The 24000-nt window shown below is 44.4% G+C and overlaps 1 protein-coding gene across 2 annotated transcripts in view; it reads right to left on the bottom strand.

The window, feature by feature from the left end:
- Positions 1-10457: 10457 nt before the first annotated feature.
- The window catches only part of SMYD1 (SET and MYND domain containing 1), a 43394-nt gene continuing 29851 nt past the window's right edge, over positions 10458-24000 (bottom strand). For both annotated transcript variants that reach the window (XM_008008495.3, XM_073023333.1), the window contains 4 exons: positions 18401-18493; positions 15391-15554; positions 14145-14313; positions 10458-12328 (listed from right to left, as the gene is read on the bottom strand). In XM_008008495.3, coding sequence (XP_008006686.1) covers positions 12170-12328; positions 14145-14313; positions 15391-15554; positions 18401-18493 — 585 coding nt within the window. In that variant the 3' untranslated portion in view covers positions 10458-12169. The remainder of the gene's footprint in view (positions 12329-14144; positions 14314-15390; positions 15555-18400; positions 18494-24000) is intronic.

Raw genomic sequence — 24000 nt, 5'->3', positions numbered from 1 at the left:
GGCTTAGTGAGAGGTACCAGAAGTGGACAGAGGAGGCTCAGTGGAAGTTCCCTCCATGCTATGGGCAGGGGCAGAAGGTAGGGGAAGGGGAGGAGTCCCTTCAATACCACTTTGTGCCAAACTGTTAGGGGTTGAATTGCATTCCCCCAAAATTTATATGTTGAAGTCCTAGATCCCCAGTATCTTGGAATGTGACCTCATTTGGAAATAAGGTCATTGCAAATGTAACTAATTATGATGTCATACTGAAGTAGGGTGGGCCCCTAATCCACTATGTCTGGCGTCCTTATAAAAGGGGGAAATTTGGACACAGAGACGTGCACATGGGGGGTGTCCATGTGTAGACTAGAGCTATGCTGCCACAAATCAAGGAACTGTTTGGAACTGAGAGACAGTCCTGGACCAGATCCTTCCCTGACTCCTTCAGAGGGGGCATGGCCCTGCCGTCACCTTGATCTTAGGTTAACGGCCTCCAGAATTGTGAGATAATACATTTCTATTGTTTAAGCCTCCCAGTTTGTGGTACAATGGCAGTCCTAGCAAACTAATAATAGTACTCATATCCCTCAGAGCTGCCATTTCTACCTTCATAAGACCTTTCGGCACCCAGAACTGTATGCAGACCGCAGTAAGCCTTGACGAATGACTGAATCGTTCACATTCCCCCTCTTCTCTTCCCACTTCTAGAGTTGAAACTATTACTTGTTACTTGGACTGTTTCCCAGGCTACCTGTAGCACCTCCCTGCCCCACTCTCACCTGCAGATCTCCAGACCACAACAGCATCCTCCTTCTTAAACGTACCACCAACCATAACGTGTCCTACCTCATTGCCCAGCACATAAGAGCCACACTCCTAAACCTGGCATCCAAGTCCCTATATCATGGGTCAGCAAACTTTTTCTGTAAAGATCCAGAGAATACATTTTCTCAGCTCTGCGGGCCATTTGGTCTCTGTCACAAAAGTACTTAATTCTGCCACTGCAGTGCGAAAGCAGCCACAGCCAAATAATGTGGCTGTGTTCCAACAAAACTCTATCAGCACTGAAATTTGAATCTCATATAACTTGTACATCATAAACTATTACTTTTCTTTTAATTTTTTCTACCATTTAAACCATTATTAGTTTGTACCCTGTATGGAAACAGGTAGCAGCCAGATTTGGCCTGTGAACTGTAGGATGCCAACCCCTGCAATCATAGCCTGTCCAACCTCTTTTAGCCTGTAATATACATGCTAATCAAACTAAAAAACCTCCCATTCCCCTCACAATTCAAGCACCACCTGCTTTGAGATGGCTTCCCAAACTGCTCCGCTGAAAGTACGCTTTCCCTCTCTGCCATTTTCTCTGGACCAGTCTTTGCAACGCAGTTCCTCCTGCCTTGCACTATTATTTTCTCCATACATTTGCTCTCCTCCTCTCACCTGGAGTGGAGCCTTAGGGAAAAAACAGATCCATTGTTTGGAGAACTAAGGCAGATTGAAGGAAAGAGTTTCAGTCTGCCTTTAGAGAATGATATTACTTCAGTAAGAAGTCAGAGTCAGGAGTTACAGGAAGCAAGAAAACAGTAGCACACTATGATATGCCATTCACAAGAGTAAACTCCAGATGAACTAAAAAGCTAAATAGGCTGGGCGCAGTGGCTCACGCCTGTAATCCCAGCACTTTGGGAGGCCAAGGCAGGCGAATCACTTGAGGTCAGGAGTTTGAGACCAGCCTGACCAACATAATGATACCCTGTCTCTACTAAAAATACAAAAAATTAGCCAGGCATGATGGCAGGTACCTGTAATCCTAGCTACTCGGAAGGCTGAGGCAGGAGAATTGCTTGAACCCAGGAGGTGGAGGTTGTAGTGAGCCAAGATGGCACCACTGTACTCCAGCCTAGGAGACAGAGCGAGATTCTATCTCAAACAAATAATAAAAATAAATAAATAACAAGCTAAATAAATATGAAATGTTAAAGATAGATATGACTATAGATAGCTTCCAATTATAGAAGACTTTTTTATACCAGATTTTTTATTCAAAAACCTTCTAGGAAAAGATTAATAAATTTGACTACCTCAAAAATTTTAAGTTTTGTCTAAAAAAGGCACCATGAATACAGTTTTAAAAAAAGGCGTGGCTTACATAACAAAGGTTAATAGACAGAACATAAAAATATCCCCCAGATCAATAAGAAAATTAACAAGTCAATGGAAAGGTGGGTTGAGGACATTAATAGACATCTCACAATACAAAATATGTTTAGTCTTGTAGTAACCAGGGAGGAGGGATACAAAATGAGGTACCATTAAAAAAATCAAACTAGTAAAAAGTTAAAAGGTTGATAACACCTAGGGTTTATAAGGATGTGATGAGCTCTGCCTTTGGTGGTAAAAATATAAAGTGGTGGACTGGGAGCGGTGGCTCATGTCTGTAACCCCAGCACTTTGGGAGGCCGAGGCAGGCAGATCACTTGAGGACAGGAGTTCTAGGCCAGCCTGGTCAAGAGACCAGCCTGGCCAATATGGTGAAACCCCATCTCTACTGAAAATACCAAAATTAGCCGGGCATGGTGGCAGGCACTTGTAATCCCAGCTACTTGGGAGGCTGAGGTAGGAGAATTGCTGGAACCCGGGAGGTGGAGGTTGCAGTGAGCCAAGACTGCACCATTGCACTCCAGCCTTGGCGACAGAGCAAGGCTCTGTCTCAAAAAATTTTAAAAAAATTAAAATTAATATATATGTATGTGTGTATATATATATGGTGAACCCCATATGGAGCACCTTTGACAGCATCCATTAATATTTTCAATGTGAAGTCCCTAAAACCTAGTGAAGCCACTGTTGTGTCTCCCTAAAGAAGGGTTTACACACACGCACAAGAAGTGTATAAAGGATGCAGTCTCCAAAAACTGGAAACAAATGCTCCTCAGTAAAAACAGGGTTCAATCAACTGTGGTACAGCCATACTCTGACATAACCTACAATAGAGTAAATGAATGAAGTAGACCTGTATGTACTGACATAGAAACATCTCTAAGACAAAGCACTTCTTTTAAAAACTAAATTTTAAAACTAATATTGACAGTATACTATCATTCGAATGTTGTTAAAACATGAAAGAAAAGTATGTATATACATCTATGTATGTGAACGTATGGAAAAAAATCGAATGGTTGAACAGTATTATCCAGAACACCAGATAAAACCTAGTGAAGCCACTGTTGTACCTCCCTACCTATGGGAACAGACTGGTGGGAGGTCGAGAGCTTTTTGCATTATTTATATTGTTTGAATCTTCTGCTAACAACTCGTTTTGTGAAACTATTATTTTTAACGAGCAATAAAAAAGGCAGATGACAAAGTAAAAATATTGGGCATGAAGACATGGTTCTAGTTAACTATTCTATAATTGTGGACCTCAGCTTTCTCTCCTGTAAAATGGGCAAGACAATCCCTTCCCTCGTGGCTTTTGTGAGGAGCCCATGAAATGATGCAAGCCAAATGCCATCCAAATAAAACATGTCATTCTTTCCATCCTCAGATTCCTCAGCAGATGTCAGTCGGGTTTGATAGTGAGATCGTGAGCGGAAACTGTCGTGCCCAGGGAAGTGAACCTCCGACAGCAGATGCAGAGGCTCAGGGAGGAAAAGAGGTTTGCTCTGGCCCACCAGGCTGACAGACAGTGGCACTGTGGTGCTTTGACTCTGGAGCCACGGGAGAAGAAAGTAGTGCAGACAAGGTCTTCTCAGCAAAGCTTCCAGGGATCTGACAAAATTCCCAGTCTCCCCGCTAAAGGGGTTCTTCCCCTGAGAATATCTCTGGGTTTTTGAGGGAACTGTTTGTGCTTTTTCCTGAAAAAGGAGAATTAATTTCAGATGTTGAATTTAGATTTCGTGCAGGTGCCCAGAGAACTTTGGGCCGGAAGCCTGCTTAAATAAATGGAATAAACAGCTGTTGATGGTGTGGGCTATTTTTACCTTGACCCCTCCCACACTTCTGGCCCCTCCACGCCTCCTCTTTGCCTGTCCTGTGGGCATCCCACCAACAGAAAGTGCTGTTTCCCGTGACAGACCATTGATTTGCAAAGAGCCAGTTTGGGTGTCTATATCCACACAAAAGTAGCCTTTTTTTTTCTTTATTTTTAACTGACTGCCATTAAGAGTAAGCACAGTGATTGGTGGGCAGGGGAAGGGGCGGGGGTGCTGCCTAACTCAGTCCATGCTTTATCTTCAGAGCACTTTTTCTGTATACACTAGAGGCATGTTGACCACCCCATGAATTTGTAGCATGTCTTACTAGAAAAACGTGGAGACATGGAATTAAATGCTTCTTCTTCACATAGCCCAGCCTCTTTCAATCAAAGCAGGGCTAGGCAATGCTAAGCCTTGAGGACACAGTGATCTCTGGGAGACTCACTGTCAGTGGGACCATAAGAGTGACAGTGTCATCCACTGTGATGCAGGTAGGTACTAGCTCCAGCCCCTGCTGCAGACCAGGTGGGGGTGGTGCCTAGAAAAATCATCTCAGAGGAGGTATGAAAGCATCCAAGGATACTTGCTTCACAGGGAGATGTAGTATAAATGGGACTTGGCAGAAGAGGAGACAGAGAAGGAACAGAATCTCTACCATGAGTATGCTTTGACTCTAGCAAGGAGTTTGAATTTGATCCTGAAGACAGCAGAGAATCATTGAGGGATTTTAAGCTGTAAGAGTAACATGATACTAAATGCTTTGTCAAAAAATAATTCTGGCCACAGTGTCAAGGACCAATGAAAAGAACCAAAGCTGAGTAGAGAGAGACAATTCAGAGGCTGTGCCAATAGTCCGGCAAGAGATGCTGGGGGCCTCAACCAAAGCAGTGCCCATGAGAACGGAACATAGCAAAAGGTTTAAGCATATTTAGGAATTAGAATCGATGGGCTCTGGTTACTAGATGTGGGATGTGTGTTAGCAAGACGTATCAGTCAAGATGTATCAGCAGGAACTAAGGCACACTGTGAGAATGTAGTGAAAGTGTTGGAGCAGGTAGCTAGGTAGACATGAGCAGGGCAGGAGAGGGCCCCCCCACCACCAACGAATGTCAGGCAATCATCAGGTGATGCTTAGGTAGTTGTTACACTGTCTCTCTAAAATAATAATTGGTCACAGCCAGCGCCAGGGAAAGGCAATCTCCCAATACATAGAAAATCCCTGAAGATGGTGGTCAGCAGCTTCTCAATAAGAGCTCAGGATTTGGGCAAGTGGGTTCAAGCATGTACATTAAGAGGCAAAATGGCAGAGCTTAACTGATACATGACCTTCCTCTAAGAACCCTCAACTAGTAAGGAAAAAAACACCTCAGATGAGCGTGTGCGCAACTCCAGTAATCGCACTGCGCATGCAGCCCCGCCCAAGTGCTGGCAGGCCACTGCGCATGCGGACAACCTGCCCCAAGCAAAAATCAAGGGAGGAGAGACGCAAAACCCCAGGAGCGTGCCAACATATAAAACCCCAGATCAAGGGTCAAACAGGGCACTTGGATCTCTCAAGTCCCCCGCTTGGCCCTCTTCCAAGTGTATTACCTTTCGTTCCTGCTCTAAAACTTGCTTGTCTTTCACTCTAACTTGCGCCCCTCAGACCAATGTTTTCCTCTCGGGAAGCGAGAATCACACTGCTGTGGACCTATTCGGATTTGCCACTGGTAACAAAAGGACTATTTACAAAGATGGGGTTCGAGTAAATGGAACCCATTAGGTAGCTGAGGCACCCAGCCAGCAGCTGCAGGAAGCCACCACCACCTGTAGACCTGAAGAGACAATGCAGGGGACAGTGTTACCGGAGCCCAGGGAGACCTAGAGCTGTAGGACCACAACTGCCCCTGGCTGGTCAGTTGTAGGGGGTGTCCTTCTGCATTCCAGTCTCCTGCTGGTGCTTCTTATTGGTTAAATGAGAAAGAGGAAGTCAGCCTTTCTGATACAAAGCAGGGCAGAGAAGAATGGAGAAGGCTTGTGGGAGAAATGGAGAAAAACTAGCACGATGGGAACTCCTTTAGTTGCAAGTGAAATAAACCACCCAAATGGGTTAGGCCAAAAATGAAAAAGGGGCAGGGGGAACATGGTTCACTAGCTCATAGAACTAGAAAGGACAGATGGATCCAAAGCTGAATAACAACTCAGTATTTCTCCCTCAATACTAGCTGTGGTCTCCTGGGCATCTCCACATGGCAGAGAGTATGATTGTCAGCACCTCCATGGTCACAAACTGAGAGCTTGCTTTCCTAGAGAACAGCAAGGACTCCTCCTCCTCCAATTCAGAAGGGAAATGGTTGCCCAACAAGGGTCCAATTGCCTGGCTTGAGTCACAAGCAGTATGGTTGGAGCCACCTAGTCCCAGGTCCCGATTCAGCATACAGCTTGGCATTTGACATCGGCCTTCGCGGGAGTGTTTACACCAGGGAAATCAGCAAATGCTACAGATCAGCGCTCTTCTTCACATTGTTTTAAATCTCTACCGGCACTCCATTGACTCATGGGCCATCACTGTGTGTCAGAAAATGCTGTGCTGTGACAGGTTCAGGCTTCATCCCGCACCAGCCTGTCCTGAACCGCCTCCTCAGAGCCTCCTGGTGCAGGGCAGTGTCCCTAGAGAAAGGGCTGGAAAGTGTCCACCAAGGCCAAATATAAGTGCCACTGACTGACACAAGCCACATGTCTAGAATTCTATCTGCTGCTTCAAATTTTAGTCCCCTGCACTGTCCCAGCTCTTGGCCATTCCCGGAAAGGTGCTAGGTCTGTAAAAGGACTCCACACCTGCCCAGCACAGGTGAGCAGAAGGGAAGCAGTGAGAAAGGGCTGTGATCTACAAAGAGAGAATTTTAAAACCCTGCCTTGGTGAACAGGGAAGAGAAAGAAGGCAAACTGGACATGGCCATCAAAGAGCTGTATAGAAAGGAATATTCATTCTCCAGCAGCCTGGACTGCAGGATTCAGGTCCCAGGTCTTCTGCTCAGAGGCTTGCAACTGTGGATGCAGGGCGGGTCTGAGGACTCGATAGCAAAACTGCTGTGGTAAGCAGAGGGAAGTCCCCCAAAAGATGTCCATGTCCTAATTCCCAGTACTGTTTATGTGTTACCTTACATGGCAAAGGGGATTTTGTAGATGTGATTAAGGTAAGGACCTTGAGATGGGGAGATTATTCTGGATGATCCTAGTGGATCCAATGGAACCACAAGGGTCCTTATCAGTAAAAGAGAAAGGCAAGAGGGGCAAAGGAGACGTGATGACAGAAGGGGAGTCAGAGTGATGTGATTGCTGGTTGGGGGCCACTGCCAAGGAATGTGGGCATTTTAGAGGAAGACGCTTGCTCTCCTGGAGCCTTCAGAAGGAACACAGCCCTGCTGGCTGGTGCCTTGGTGTTAGCCCCGCGACACCCATTTTAGACTTCTGACCTCTAGAACTGAAAGATAATAAATCTGTTTTGTTTTAAGCTACAAAATGTGTGTGGTAATTTGTTCCAGCAGCCATAGGAAATAAACACAACTCCTAAAGACATCTGGGGAACTGTAGCATTGTGCTTGGGCCAGATTGTTCTCAGACCAAGCTTCGTGAGCTGGGGAGGCCAGGACTGGGAAATGAGGACTGAGTTTCTGCCAGAGTGAGCAGAACGGTACCGTGGCTTACAGCCGTGCTGCTGCCGATTGTACTTCTCTAAGAGAGAGGAGTCCTCCTGGCCCAGGTGAGACTGGGTTGTGAATGTAATTAATGCTGGGCCAAGAGGGGCAGGATGCTTCTAGAAGGGCGATTTACTTTCATGCACTGGATATTATCCACAACTGTGCATGCCTTGGTCCAGAAGCTTGGACCTCCAACTGCCCTCAGAAATATTGTTATTCTTGGCCAGGTGCAGTGGCTCACACCTGTCATCCTAGCACCTTGGGAGGCCCAGGCAGGTGAATCGGTTGAGCTTAGGAGATTGAGACCAGCCTGGGCAACATAGTGAAACCTTGACTTTACAAAATAAATAAATAAATAAATAAATAAATAAATAAATAAATAAATTAGCCAGGGGTGGTAGTGCACACCCTGTGGTCGCAGCTGCTTGGCAGGCTGAGGTGGGAGAATCATTTGAGCCTAGGAGGTCGAGACTGCAGTGAGCCATGATTGCTCCACTGCACTCCAGCCTAGGTGATAAAGGGAGACCCTGTCTCAAAAAAAATAATAAGAAGAAATGTTGCTATTTTCTCTGCTATGTGCCCCCAACTATATTTTTCCCTTTGGTACCCTTTAGAGAAGTGTACTCTGTGACTCACCCAAGCAATGGCTATGTCTGCCCTTTAATACATGTATTTATCAATATATCCATGGTGCCGTGGGCAGACGGCTTCATCTAAAGGGTAATCAGAGGTCTTAGACTTGTTTGGCATGGCCTTAAGGAATAGAGGTTTCAGGATGCAGATTTCACCCCAGTTTAAGTGAAGACTTCTTTAGTGGTCTTTCTACAATCTGTTTTGCTACTCCCATGTAGTGAAGCTCCTTTACAGACTGACAAAACTGCGAATTAATGTGTTCCTAAGTTAGGCCATTACTATGGTTTAAATATTCCCACCATGGCCAATTTTAAGTTATCAGTGTGATATTGGTGAATGCAGAGTTGGGAAGAGATGTGCCCTGCCGGCTCTCCCAAGCCGATAAGAGCTAGTTCCATCACACCACTGCTTGCCTCTACCCTCCACCTTCATCTTCTAACTGGGAGAAGGGACACGCCAGGAGAAGCAAGGTTGGAATGCTCAAAGTGTAATAATAGCTAATAATAGTCACTAAGCACATATGATGGACTGGGTTCTCAGGGCTTTACACTTTAAAAAGTTAGTCCTCACAGCAAACTTATGCAGTAGGCAGAAGTCAGGAAACTGAGGCATGGGTGAAATAACTAGTGCAGATAAGATTAGGAAAGCTGGGATAAAGGCAAACTTGAATGGTTTTTCTTAGTGTCCATGTTCTTAGAAATGACACTGAAGTATTTCTCTAAAATTGCACAATCTAATATGGTAGCCACTAGCCACATTGGCTAGCTAAGTATAAATTAGTTGAAATTAAATAACATTTAAAATTCTGTTATTCAATCATACTCCAGTGCTCAATAGTCACAAGTTGCTAGTAGCTACTGTACTGTATTGGACAACATTTCCATCATCACAGAAAATTCCATTAGACAGTGCTGCTCTAAAAAGATTGTCAGAAAGAAAGAAGCCACACTTATTGCTTGGAAACACAAAGTGTTTAATAGGATTTGCTGACTGCTACAACATAAAAACTCAAAATACAGTTTCATGGTTCTTTTGCAGTGAAGTAAGCAAATTCATTCATTTCTTCATTCATTCATTCATTCATTCATTTATTCAACACACATTTACTGAGCACCTACCACGTTCCAGGCAAGGTTCTGGGGATAGGAAGATGAATAGGAGGACACAGCTCTTGCCCGCCAGGAGCTCACAATCTGATGGAGGAGGTGACGTTCTTGGGTGGTGTTCTAAGGAAGAACAGATCACGGGAGAGGAGACAGGAAACAGAAAAAGTTTCACTTTGGACATGACGAGTTTGCTGGGCCTGCAGAACATCCAAGAGGATAAGTGGGGCTGGAACTCAAATGCAAGATCAGGGAATACAGATTTGAGAATCATCAGCCTTCAGGTAGTCATTAAATGAGGGACCTGCCTGAGTTTATGCAGGGAGTGTGTGCAGAATGAGATGAGAATGAATCAAGAACAAAACCAACTCCAGGAAACGTCAATATATCAGGGGCAGGGAAAGAAAAAGGACCAGTGAAGGAACCTGAGAAACCACATCAGAAGATCATCACAAGGAAGTAGGTCACCAAAATCAAGGGCTGGGAGTGATGATTGACACAGAAAGGCCAAATCACATAGGAACTTAAAAAGTGCCCATTAGATTCGATCTTGGTAAGAGCACTTTTAGTGGAGGAGTGGGAGTGGAAGCCAATCTGCAATGGATTCAAGAAGAAATGCAAAGTGAAGAAAGGCAGATAATAATTACACAACTAAATAAACTCAGTCATGAAGATTACGATCCAAGAGTTCTCAGCATTTTTATTGATTGCACTTGAGAAGGCCAGTGGGGTGAGAAATGTCAAGGATCTAGGATGGAGAAGCAATAATAGATGGAGCAAAGTCTGGGGGTCAAAGGAGGGGAAGGGATCCAGAGGACATTCCGAGTGGGAGAAGAACTCACATTCCAATGGTCTGAGAGGGAAGTAGGAGCACAGACACAGAGCACAGTTTGTTAAAGACAACAAATATTAGAAAGATAGGATGGATAAAAAAAATAAAAAAATAAAAAAATAAAAAAATAAATAAAAAAAAAAAAAAAAGAAAGATAGGATGGAAAAAGACTATGAATGAATATGGGGAAATGACCAGTGGCTTAGCAGATGACAATGACAACGAAGGGGAAAAGGTTTGGGGGAGACATTTTATATGAAGGTAAAGAGTGATAATTTGAATATGCCAGTTAGATCCCTGGGATAATGTTAGTGCCATCCCTAAGCCTGTGGTGTGGGGGCTTGAAAGACTATCAGTAAAGTAAAAGACTTCTTGTAAAACCTTCTAGAAAGGAAAATCTTCAAAGGAGACCTAAGTGTCAGATACAAGTATTTTGCAAAAATGTGGCCCATTTGCAGAGTTTTCAGCCACTAGGCAGTGTTCAGAGGGGCACAGTGGGTCATCATGTGGTGAGGATGGAGAAGCTAATATTTAGGCATAGATAACAAACATGGGACCTGGTGGGATCAATGGACTTCAAGATGTGGGGTAGAGCTTGGAGGTCAGTGGTAGCCCTGGGTTGTGTAGAAAAAGTCTTGATGATACCCCCAACTGAAGGGATCTGTTCCAGGATCTCCCAAAACATTGGTGAGAAATTTGGGGTCTCAGAAAGTAACAGGATAACAAGCTAATCTTGGGATTGGTTGATTTTCAAGATCCTCATTTCTTAAAAGGAAATCACAACAGCCTTCCCGGAGATCAGAATAAATTGACCACACCTCTGAAAAGACCCAGGTGTACAAGAATCCAGATTCAAATGTTCTTTCTGGTGAGAAGAGCAGAAGCCCCAAGGGCATGACAGAAAAAGAAACTCAGCAAGGGAAGTAATAATTATTCAGTATCGAGAATGGAGCTTCATGAGGTCCCATGATAGAGTCTAAGCTGGTAAAGACCACCCAGGCACATGTAACCAAATAAAGCCCCCAAGGGCCAATTCTGCAGGGCCCATGATCAACAGGTATGTGTGTTTCCAAGATTCTCTCTCAGCTTCACTTCGATTTTTTAAATCCTACTAGGTAAATAGCAAGAAAAATATCAGACATTATCTAAAATCACAGGGAACCACAAGGTAAGGGTGATGGAGGGAGTTATTCCCTCTCTGTGTGTTCTAGAAATATTTCTAGAATTCTAGTTGGAACCCAGACTTTTTTCCCCCAGACTTTAAATTAAGACCTCAGGTGGTTTGGGCAAGGCCCCCAGCCAGCTCTTTCCACATATGCACCATTCTGAAGTGGTTTCAGGTCTCTGAGTAGAGCCTAAGTGACCCGAACACAGCCCCTTCTTCATAACTCCACACCAACCACACAGCATCACATATCCTGCTCAGCCAATCATGCCTGTTGCAGACCACAGGGGAGACCAGCAGCCCCAGATACACCTGCACAGATGGATAAGCAGCCACCTGAGACTCCAGGCACCTGCCACCCTCAACTCAGATGTCATACTTTCTGTGATACCCCCACTGCACACACACACATCACACACCAGACACATTCCCTCCTCTGCACCCTCCTCCATATAGTTTACAATTGCATTTATTATTACAGTGTGCTTTAAATGTTTCTCTACATTTTGCTTCCCCACCCAATGACATTTGGAGCTCCTTTATTGGGTTCTAGGGCCTATCATCCAATAATATTTGTAGGAGGAGTTGGTCTGGGCTGAGATAGAGTTAACTTGAATTGAATAGACTTGAATTGAGCCAAAATGGCACTGGGAAACACAGGGCAGTAAATTCTCACAGCAATAAGGTTAAGCATTACCTCAACTTCCTCATCAGGGGTGTCCCCAGAGACCCACCACCTCCAGAGTCTCTCCCTAGCTCCCCAGCCACATTGTCCCCCCTCCACTGGGCAGTCCTCATTGCTTCTTGTGGAACAGAGCTGGGGCTGGCTCATTGCTGGGCTCAGCCATGACCTGCATAGGCTGATTGTTCAGGGCAGCCTCGCGCATCTTGTAGTACATGAATTCATTCTGACGGAACATGCGTAGCTCCATCTCCGTCTGCACTCGCATGGCCTGTGGGACACAGATATACCGTAAACAGTGATGGCAAGACCCTAGGACATGCTGGTCTCTGATATACCTTGGGATAAATTACTTCCAGCCACGGAGATTCAACTCTATCCCCTCAGAACACACACACACATACACACACACACACACTCATTCATCGAGGGCCTAACATCCTGGCAGTGTGTCCATTGTCAGGGAGAGGGAGTCAGAACACTGGGAGAGTAGCTGAAGGAACCATTCTCAGAAAAGAGTGTTTGTTCTCAGGAACTGCCCAGTGGGGACCTGGATTTGAACCCTGGCCCCTGCAGATACTAGTGTGGGACCTCACGCAAGTGAAGTAATTGCTTCAGCCATCAGTTTTCTCCCCCTTTTTGTACCTTACTGTGGGTTGGGAAGATTACAGTGTGTGACACACAGAAGAGCCCTCATCCTCCCACATGTCCATTCAAGAAATATTGCTCAAGGGCCAGGCATTCAGAGGCTCACAGCCGTGAGTAAAATCAGCAAAGGCTCTGCCTTTGACAGGCTCAGTACCCTAGACATAAAGCTAGTTACCCTGCTTTTCTGCCCCTCACTTGGTCCTCCTGCCAATTTTGAGGGGCTAGTATATTATTTCCATTTTATAAATGAGGAAACTTGGGATCTGAATAGTAAAAGGACATCCATACCTGAGACCACGCCAGTCCTAAATGTCATAGTCATCCTACATTTTATAACACCAAAGTCTGTCCACTTTCCCTAGACTGTACTGTCTGAGGACAGCCCTGTCACTCTCAAATAAACCAGCCTCTCAAAGCAACAAGGACACCAGCAGCACCATTTGCCAGGCACTAAGTGCATTTCACATATTAACTCATGAACACTCATCACAACCCTATCCTTTCCCCGTTTTACTGATGAGGAGATTGACAGCTATACATTCAATATTTGCAAAATCACACAACCAGAAAGCAGTGAAGCTGGAACTCAACCTGGAGGTGTGATTCCAGAGCCTGTGATCCCTAACTATACTCCATGTCACACAGGATACTTTCTAATATAAATGGCTGCGCGTGCACGTGAACACACCCACCCACCCACACACACACACACACACACACACACCGTTGTTTGCATTTCCTCAGTCCAAGCTTGGGGTGTTAAGATTCAACAGACTCAGGTTTCAAGTCTCAGCTTTGCCATTAACTCGCTGTGTGACTATGGACAGATTGCCTTCCTTCCCTGAGCCTCAATTTCCTCATGTGTGAAGCAAGGTGATATGGTTTGGATATTTGTCCCTTCCAAATCTCACACTGAAATGTGACACCCAGTGTTGGAGGTGGGGCCTGGCGGACATGCTCGAGTCATGGGAGCAGATCTCTCATGAATTGCTTAGTGCCATCCACTTGGTAGGAGTGAGTTCTCGCTCTGAGTTCACACCAGATCTGCTTGTTTAAAAAAGCCTGGCACCTCTGCCTCTCTCTCTTGCTCCCTCTCTCGTCATGTGACACACTGACTCCCTTTCCCTCCTGGCATGATTAGAAGCTTCCTGAGGCCCTCACCAGAAGCAGATGCCAGCACCACACTTCCTATGCAGTCTGCAGAACCATGAGCCAACACAAGCCTCTTTTCTTTATAAATTACCCAACCTCAGGTATTCATTTATGGTAACGCGGATGGTCTAACACCCAAGGGTAGTGGGCTAAAGCATTTCTGAGTTCCCTTTGGTCTAGCTGGGAGTATGTGGACTTTTCTAAAGCAGAGTTTACCTGAACTCACACTCTCATCCTCAGAAACCTCAGGCCAGGAAGGGAACACCAGCCCCCAAGATGCTACTTGCCTCTAAGTCCTTGGTGATGGGGTGGGAGGGTCCGTGTGTCACCAGGAGAATGGCATAGGCTTTGCAGATCATCCCATGCCCCACCTCAATGTTACCAGCGTGCCAGTTGGTCAGCCCTGCCCGCATCACGGCCATGCCAAGTTGGGCATTGTTGGGGTGGTAGAGCTTCCTGTGGGAGCATAGCAAATAATCATACATTATACCAGTCATCCTTATATCTGCACTTAATTTAATAATGTATAAAGTGCCCTCATTGATTAAGCCCATCTGCTCTTCCCCTCAGCACTGTGAGTCTTCTGTAGCCGCCAAGGGGAAACTGAGGCACAGAGACATGGAACGAGTTGCCAAACATTCTACACAGTGAGGCTGTGATAGCTGAAACTCTGGCCTGGGCTGCCCAGCCAAGTGTTTGTGAGAAAAAGGGGCCAGGATCGTACTCTCTGAGCTTGAGCACAGGAAGCTCACAGCTCTCAGGAGCACCTCAGACCTCTCCCTGGAAAGTGGTAGGAAGGTCAAGGGAGAAAAAAGAATTTAAATGTCCTTTTTGAGCCAGCATTGTATTTTCACCTGGTTGGCACCATTTTGCAGGGCTTCCTTAGCATGTTGTATAGTTTCTTGTTTTACATTTTGTTCTACATTTCTTGTTCTACATTTAGAACATTTCTACAAAATGTTCTACGTTTTGTTTATGACTAACATCCTCTCAAAGAAATGAACTTGGGTCAACTTATTTGGCCAGAAACACAAATTCGCATGACAACATGGACACAGAAAGCAAGAGAGGATATTGGCAGATGGAAGGCAAGGGAATTGAATTTTACAATTTTTAAGCAAAGATGATTGATGGCTCTTTTAAAAATAAATAAATAAATAAATAAAAGCTCCCAGAATTGCCTGTGTTGATTACGGGGTGGAGGGCGGGGTCCAATCACTTAAAATCAAGCTGGGGTTAGCCTGAAGGAAATCAAAAGCAGAAGACGCCACCCAAGTGATAGATGTGCTGGAGAATTTGGGAAAGACCAGGGATGACAAATAGGTTTCATCTCAAGCACAAACTCTGATTGTTTCGTCATTACCACTGGCGCACCATGATAAAAAGGCTCAGTCAAAAAGAGAGCCGTGATGGATTCGTGACGCCTGCTGTGGGTATAGGAGGGAGAGGCAGCAGTATATATGCCATCTATTTGCCATCCCTAGAACAGACACACTTCCAGGAGACTACCTGAGACCCAGAATCGTCACCTACATATAGCCGTCCACCATCCTCCTGGCATAGTCCGAGGCCTCCTCAAAAGCCTGGAGGTAGGAAAGGACCTCCGAAACAATGCTCAGTATCCGCAGCATGTAGATGTTGGTGTCAGCAAACACTGGCTCCTGCCTTTGCAGGCACTCCCGGCATAATTTCACAACCTAGAGTGAGACAGAGGCCCTGCCCATTACCATTGCACAAGAGCACATGCTTAATTCACATACGCGATCATCATGATGGTGTCAGACATTCATTCTTTTTAAGAGTGGGGCAATTGCTGACAGAGGTGGGAAAGCACAGTTTTGGGGTATGAATTGCAAAGTGGTCCCATTGGCTAAGGGGTAAGGATGGGAAGGGTAATGGTGTGAAACGTGGCAGATGCAGCACAGTGCAGAGTTTCCAAAATCAGTAGGTAGCGGGAAGCTATGAAAGCTATACATATACACACACATATAAATGCACAATCAGATCTGTATAAGCACAAGTTCCATATATATATATATACACATATATATATATACACACACACACATAGAGAGAGAGAGAGAGAGAGAGACAAGAGTCTCACTCCATTGCCCAGGCTGAAGTGCAGTGGCTTGATCTTGGCTCACTGCAACGTCCACATCCCAGGTTCAAGCGATTCTCCTGCCTCAGTCTCCTGAGTAGCTGGGGTTACAGGTGCCCACCACCATGCCCGACTAATTTTTGTGTTCTTAGTAGAGACAGGGTTTCACCATGTTGCCCAGGCTGGTCTCAAACTCCTGAGCTCAGGCAGTCTGCCCACCCCGGCCTCCCAAAGTGCTAGGATTACAGGCATGAGCCACCATACCTGGCCAAAAATATGTTAAAAGAAAGAAAGAACAATACAACAACAAAAAACAATACAAACAAATCAATACAGTATCACAGCTACTTACATAGAATTTACATTGTATTAGGTGTTGTAAGTAATTTAGAGATGCTTTAAAGTATATGGAAGGATGTGCCTAGGTTGTATGCAAAAATACACTATTTTATACAAGGGACTTGAGCATCTGCAGATTTTAGTATCTGTGGCAGTCCTAGAACCAATTCTCTACAGATACCGAGATATATATATGCACGCATACATGCATACATACATATATACATATACAAATAAATTTATATCTATTATAACAACACATTGAGATGAGTACTACTAATAATCCCATTTTACCAGATGAGGAAACTGAAGCACAGAGAGGGTAAGTACTTTGCCAAAGTCACACAGATGGTGAGCAATGGATCAAGCACTGAAACCAAGCAGTTGAGCTCCAGCTTCACCACCATTCCTGTGATTCTCCACTCACTGGGCTTTGGAATCTTTGGAAAAATTTTTTAAAACACTGATGTTCAAGTCCTACCCCAGACCAATTGAGACCAAATATCTGGGAGAGAAACCCTGGATGTGTAGTTTTTATGTATAAGCTCCTGGGTGGTCCTTAGGCTCAGTGGGTTTGAATAATTATGTCCTACTGAAGTGTACAAGATGCATGAGCTCCCGGGAAACTGCAAAACATCCCCAGAAGGATTCAGCCTTGGCTCTGGTGAGGAAAAAGATGGACCTGACCACAATCATCCTGGAACCAGGCTTTTCTGATTGACTCCTGTGTAGACATAGGCTTAGGCCCTACCCTACAAAGTCCAGTGGTCTCTAGATTTTAGGTGTTCATTGTTCTCCTCTCCTTCCTTTGAAGCTCTCATGGGAGAAATGCCGTACAATTCCTTCCATTTAAAATCAGTGAGAACTAATTTTGCTCTGAGACTTTCCCAGAGTTCATGAGGCAACCTGAGGTGGTGCGGGGCGTAGCAGGGAGTGGAAAGATGATGGCTGGCAATCAATTCATCCTGAAAACAATTCTCTTAAACCCATGGGGGCAGTGTCCAGAGCCACACCTAGCCCTGCCAAGTCTGAATGGGGAAGGAGAAGAAATGTAGAGGAGAGAAGCCAGCGCAATGGAGCCAGTGGGGCCCTCCTGCTCACTCCAGCTCCCACCTCGTGCCTCTGACATAGATTTTCCATGTTGTACAGTAACACCTTGTTTGTGTGACTGTCTCCCCACCTGACAGAACTCCTTCCAGGCAAGACGAGTGTCTTATGTTGGCCACACCAGTAAGGGCTTAGAAATGTACAATAAGCCAGTTAGTAAAGAAGGAGGAAGAGGAGAAGGGAAATATAAATAGAAATGAATAGAAATTAATCTCCCGCATTGACATGCCTTAGTGGCATTAACATTCAAGTTGTTTAGCGAGCTTGGGGAACAAAAATGCTAATTCATGGTCCCTGTTTTCTGCTGCAGATTGAATGAGTCACATCTTAGAGTGTAAGAATGGAAATCAGTATTTCCAACAAGCTGCCCAGGTTAATTCAATGCAAATACCTTGCAGGCCAGTGTCTGGCAGTGGGTCTCACCTTTGGTTACACATTGAAATCACCTGAGAGCTTTAAAAATCTTGCTATCAGGGTTCCATGCCCGGAGATTCTGGTGAAATTGTCCTGAGTGGGGGCCTGAGCATCAGAATTTTTCAAAGGTGATTCTAGTGTAGAGCCAGCTGAGAATCCCTGGTGCTTCAAGAGCCAAGGATGAATGCTCAGTTGGCAGAGACAGAAAACTGTAGCTGGCACATGCATTCAATTATGGGAAAGCATGCAACTCACTCCCAGTATGTCCACTGCCATCTGCATTTCCCCATCTCTGATGCCAGGTTTAGATATCACAGATCCCCCAGGGCCAAGTGTCTGTCTGCATTTGCTCCCCTCGGACCCAGTCTCAGTGGGTTAATAATCAGTCACTGAGAATACACCCCTAAGAGATGCTAAAGGTTTATGGGCAAGAAGAGTCAGGGTCTCAACCAAGGGACATCTAGAAAAACAACCTGCTTGGTAGCCCCCTGTCCACCCATTCCCACCCCATTTCCCTCCCTTACTAGAGAACATTTCCACCCTCCTCTCTAACCCCATCCTCTGTAACAAGTGAATTCTTACCTCATGATACAAACCCTCCGAACGAGCCTTGTCTATCTTTTCCAATGTATCCTTGGAGAATTGTATCATCTCCTTCACCACTTCCTGAGAGGGCTGGGAAAGAGACACACTGTGCTAGAGATGCCTTCGTGAGGCAACCCGTTCCACCTTTGAGTAGTTGCCATCTTTGACATTCAATGTGGTGCAAGGTTAATGCCTTCCTCATTCTGAATGCCTTATTCCTGTAAACGCTACCCAAGATCCTGTAGCTATTCCAGTTCCCTCATCACATTTCTGACTTCTGTTTTCTATTAAGCCAAGTCTCAGACCCTTGCTGTCAGCCAATCATTCCAGCCTGTGCAAATTCCTGGCCCTTTGAACCCCAGGGCAGGACCTGACATTGATCGCTATTGCTTTTTCTCTGGTATTTTGGATTCTATCACCCAAAATATTTGCTGCTGTCCCTCTTTGTTTCAAGTCAACCACATATTTTCACAGATACACCCTAGCATTTTTGTTTTCATCCAAGTCATTGATTTAAATACTAGCCAGCACAGGGCTAAAGACAGAGCCCAAGGACTTGACCCAAAAATCGTACTCCAATTCGTCTTCGAGTTCATTAAGGAGGGTCCTTGTGATTATAATTATTCAAACTCTTCCAAATGTCTTAGCATCCAGCCTGTATTTCCTTGTCTTAGCCAAAAGGATATCAGGAGAACATCTGTCAGCTGTTCCTGTGAAATCTGGACTCATTAGGATTCTACATTTGCCTAAGCAGCCTAGTGATCTTACAAAAACAAAACAAAACAAGGTTTTGATATTTGAGGCAAGGAAGTGCCATAATTAAGAAGCCAGTTCCCACAGGGACATAATAATTTTAAAGAAAAAGAGCCAAATTTCTCAAAGTCCAAACAAGAAGTTTACATGCTATGCTTATTCCTATCAGAAGTCCTTTTCTGAAACATTTTTTTTTTTTGCTTAAGCAAATCTTTTATAACTTTTTTCCAAAATGAAAATAACTTTATTATTTATTCTGACTGTAAAATTGACATATGCAAGTTGTGAAAATTAAAACAATATTTAAAAGTGTGTTAAAAAATAAAAAAGTAGAAATCCCTAGAACTCACCTAATGACTACAGTTAGTATCTGGGGGAACGTTTTCCTACGCATGCATACAGAAATAATATTTAAAATACTTAATGACTGATAGAGAAAAAGCGCTGACTAATCAAAGCACAGACAGTGACCATCAACAATGGGTATGTCAGCCCAGCATGATGGCTCACGCCTGTAATCCCAGCACTTTGGGAGGCCCAGGTGGGCAGATCACCTGAGATGAGGAGTTTGATACCAACCTGCACGATACGGTGAAACCCCATCTCTACTAAAAATACAAAAATTAGCCAGGTATACTGGTGCACGTCTGTAGTCCTAGCTACTAGGGAGGCTGAGGCAAAAGAATCACTTGAACCCAGGAGGCAGAGGTTGCAGTGAGCCGAGATCACACCACTGCACTACAGCCTGAGTGACACAGCCAGACCCTGTCTCAAAAAAAAAATCAAATAAAATTATTAGATTAAATTAAATTAAACATTGGGTATGTCTAAATGACTTTATCAGTAAGCACTGACTGAATTTCAGTCCTATGTGTGCACACACATGCATATGTGTATGTACGTGCCAATAGGATTCACTATGTTTTCTAACTGGAATTATACCATATATCTGTCTATAGCAATTTTTCACTCAGTATTTGCAGACATTTTCCCATATCAATATGAAACTATATCATTTTAATAAATGTAAAGTTTTCCACTGTATGAAGCTAGGATAATTTATTTAACCAGTTCTCTGGTTGTCCAATTTTTTCACTATAAAGAATTAGACTCAACAGCTTCCTTTTGATTTGCGGTTCACATTGTTTTGTGAAGTCACCCTCAGTAAACTACCAAAGAGTAACAAGAGAATGGGCATTTGTTGCAATGAAAACGTATCCCTCTCTGTAGACCATCTTCCCTCCTTCTTCCAGCTGTCCTGGACCAGTTCTGCCATGGGTTTTCATCTTGCAGTATGAGAGCCCTCTGGCCAGGACAGCTTGCTTCAGGGTCAGGCTATCCTAAGGAAAGGGGTACTACATTTGTTCTTCTGCCCACCTCACCCACTTTGGCTTCTGTATAGCTCTTGGCTATCCCTATAATTTTGGCTATCCTTATTTCCATATCCTTCTGTATCTGGGCCTCCCTGGAGTTAGTTATTCTGTGTCTACCTGTATTTGTTCCATGGCCTGACTCTGATAAGGGATGCACCCATCAGTGCTCTAGCTTCTGCTTGCAGGTCTCACTCCTAGCTTAACCTTTGCCTTGACCTTTGATTTGACTGAGATTTCTGGCTTTGGCTGAAATCTCCTGCTGCTACCAGCTGCTACCTTATGCCCCGGAATGCTGTTCAGCCCTCTGTTAACTCAAATCATGTCTTTGTCCCAAAGAAGTCATTTCAGTGTGTGACTGCTTTCCTAAGCCTATTGGAATTAAGCCCATGTCTTGCCTGGTTATGCAGAGTTCTGTGACTGATGGACCAGAGGTGAGCCGTTAATCTGTCAAACCCGCATTTCTAGTTATAGCCATAGCTTATTACCCAAGTATGATTCACAAAATCATGTATAGTTTATGACCCCTGATATCTAATCTACTGTAAATTCTATTATCTTTAAATCTCAAAATTTTTAGTGAACCTTCTGGAGTAATCAGTAGCTCGTAGGATAGATTAAGAGAATACCAAGTGGTTAAGTGTTCATCAAAGTCTTGCTCAGTTTGATGATGTAAGGAGGAGTGTCACTTGAAGCTCTGGAAGTGAGTCAATTTTGTTTAAAGAGGCAACTTACAAGATTCCCCAAAGCAAACTGGCAGAAAGGTTGTTAATTAGTAAGTGCAACATGTGATAAATCTATTCTGAGAAAGGAAACGGGGTTGTTCCACTTGGCTCCACTCTTCACAATAAAGGCAGGAACATTCTGATTTGCACACAGGATTTAAGGAACCCCCGTGGTGAAAGGCTGCTGTCTCCAGGAGCATCAAATTCTACAGAAAACAAGGAGGAAGAGGGAGGGAGGACCCAGAGGCGGAGGAGAAGGAGCAAGGGTTGGGCGATCTGAGGGGCTGGGGGAGGAGCCAGAGGAGAAGGGAGGAGCTATAGGAAAGGGGGAGGAGCTAGATGAACGGGGAGGAGCCAGAGGAAAGGGGAGGAGCCAGAGGAAAAGGAGCCAAAGAAGGAGGAGAAGGGGTAAGAAGGATGTTGGTTCCCAAGCCTGGAGAAATTGGCCCATTTCTATTTGATTTTTTTCATTTTATTTATTTATTTATTTGAGATGGAGTCTTTCTCTGTCGCCCAGGCTGGAATGCAGTGGTGCGATCTCAGCTTACTGCAACCTCCGCATTCCGGGTTCAAGTGATTCTTCTGCCTCAGCCTCCCGAGTAGCTGGGATTACAGGCGTGGGCCACCATGCTCGGCTAATTTTTGTGTTTTTAGTAGAGATGGGGTTTCACCATATTGTCCAGGCTGGTATCAAACTCCTGACCTTGTGATCTGCCTGCCTCCGCCTCCCAAAATTCTGGGATTGCAGGCGTGAGCCACCGTGCCCGGCCTGGCACATTCCTATTTGAAAATCATGAGTAAAGGCTGGAGAGAGGTAGGGGGAAAACCCGCCAGGCACTGTGGCTCATGCCTGTAATCCCGACACTTCAAGAGGCTGCGACGGGCGGATCACTTGAGGCCAGGAATTTGAGACCAGCCTGGGCAACACGGTGAAACCCCGTCTCTACAAATAATACAAAAATTAGCCAGCAGTGGTGGCACGCACCCATGGTCCCAGCTACTCAGGAGCCTAAGGCAGGAGAATCTCTGGAGCCCAGAAAGTCGAGGCTGCGGTGAGCTGAGATCACACTACTGCACTCCAGCCTGGGTGACAGAGTGAAACCTCATCTCAAAAATAAATAAAAATAAAATAAATTTTAAAAAAGAATGATTACAAAAGAAAACCTAAGCAGCCTAAACAAAGACAGTCCAGAGACATAACTGAGTAAAAATGTCATAAATTTTGCTATTATTTTCCCATTTTAAAAATATTTGATTTTTATTTCTACGTAGGTTTACATAAGCATATATTGAGGAGCTAGGAAAGATTTTGATGGCATTTGAAGGTTTGAGGATGGTGTACTGATGGAGGCTTATCAGTCTGGGATACAGCGTTATAGGGAAAAGAAAGGAAATGACTGTGATGACATCGTAGACAGTCCAGCTTGAGGAAATGGTTAATAAGTTAGTCCAACTCCCCATTTTACAGATGAGGAAACTGAGGCCCAGAAGGAAGAGACTTGGCCAAGCCCAGGTGTTTAGAGTCATAGCCAGTACTAGTACACAGGCCTCATAATTCTTCTTCCAGTATTCTTCCTACTATATTATGATGGATTTTTTTAAATGCCTGAGGAAGCATTTGCTTTTAGAAAGATATACTCAATTTTTTTCTGCTCCGTTAGTATAGGTGAGTTATTTTTATTTTGAGTTGTTTTAATAGAGAAACTCAATTTGATATAAAATACAACAGAAAGTTTTTGCCTTGAATTCAGGTAGGTTCAAGCTGAAATCATCAATCTTTTATATCAACAGAAATGCCAACTCTGCAATTCATACTGAAGCCGTGTGTGTATTGTCACCAGTTGGTAACAGCATATCTAAAGTGAAGGGATGGGAACTAAAGGCCACACATAGCCTTCTGAACGATTGAAACTGCCAGGTAAACATCAAAAAGTCTAAAGAAATGACCACATGGTTGTTTTATTTTAGAACAGAGAAAAGAGGGTCTGGCCTCTTAATAATAATAATAATAAAAATTAAGTAGTGTGGAAGCAAGTTATGAAACAAATACTCAGGGCCAGTCTCCAGGAAGGAAGGCTGGCTGGCTCACAGATAAGACATGCTTTCCGCAGGTTCTGAAAGATTGGGGTGAGGGTGGGTGCAATAACAAATTCTTCTCTGTAGCACCCATGATGCAGTGCTCAGTGCCTCTCACATACATCCAATATAAATCTCCTAGAATACAGACCTTTGCTTCTCTGAAAAGAAGTTGTTCCTATAGAAAACATTAATCCTTGGGCCCCAACTGCTTTGTCTCTTCCTGCGAGGGGTGACTCTCAATATCTTTACCCCAGGCATCACTGGTCCTCCTACTTCTGTATGGAGACCGAGTATGTTTGCATGGGCACGGGTGTGCATGGGTGTGTGTGTGTGTGTGTGTGTGTATGCCTTTTAATGTTCATAAATGGTAGCATACACAGTGTTAGGGGTAAAATTGTATCCTCCCAAAATTCATATGTTGAAGTCTAGCCCCAGAAGCTACCTCAGAATGAGATCTTACTTGGCAATAGGGTCATTGCAGATGTAATTAGTTAAGGTGAGATCATACTGGAGTAGAGTGGGCTCCTAACCCCATATGACTGGTGTCCTTATAAAAGAGAATGCCATGTGAGACGCCTCCATGGCTGTGCTGATCCCCCTCATCCTCCCCCTGAGCACAGCTTCCCTGGAGGAAATGGACAAGAAGAGTCCGTGCGTTCTTCAGTTTTGG

The sequence above is a fragment of the Chlorocebus sabaeus genome, chromosome 14 (assembly GCF_047675955.1).
Source record: "Chlorocebus sabaeus isolate Y175 chromosome 14, mChlSab1.0.hap1, whole genome shotgun sequence".
Taxonomy (NCBI): domain Eukaryota; kingdom Metazoa; phylum Chordata; class Mammalia; order Primates; family Cercopithecidae; genus Chlorocebus; species Chlorocebus sabaeus.
This window is presented reverse-complemented; position numbering and strand designations above follow the sequence as displayed.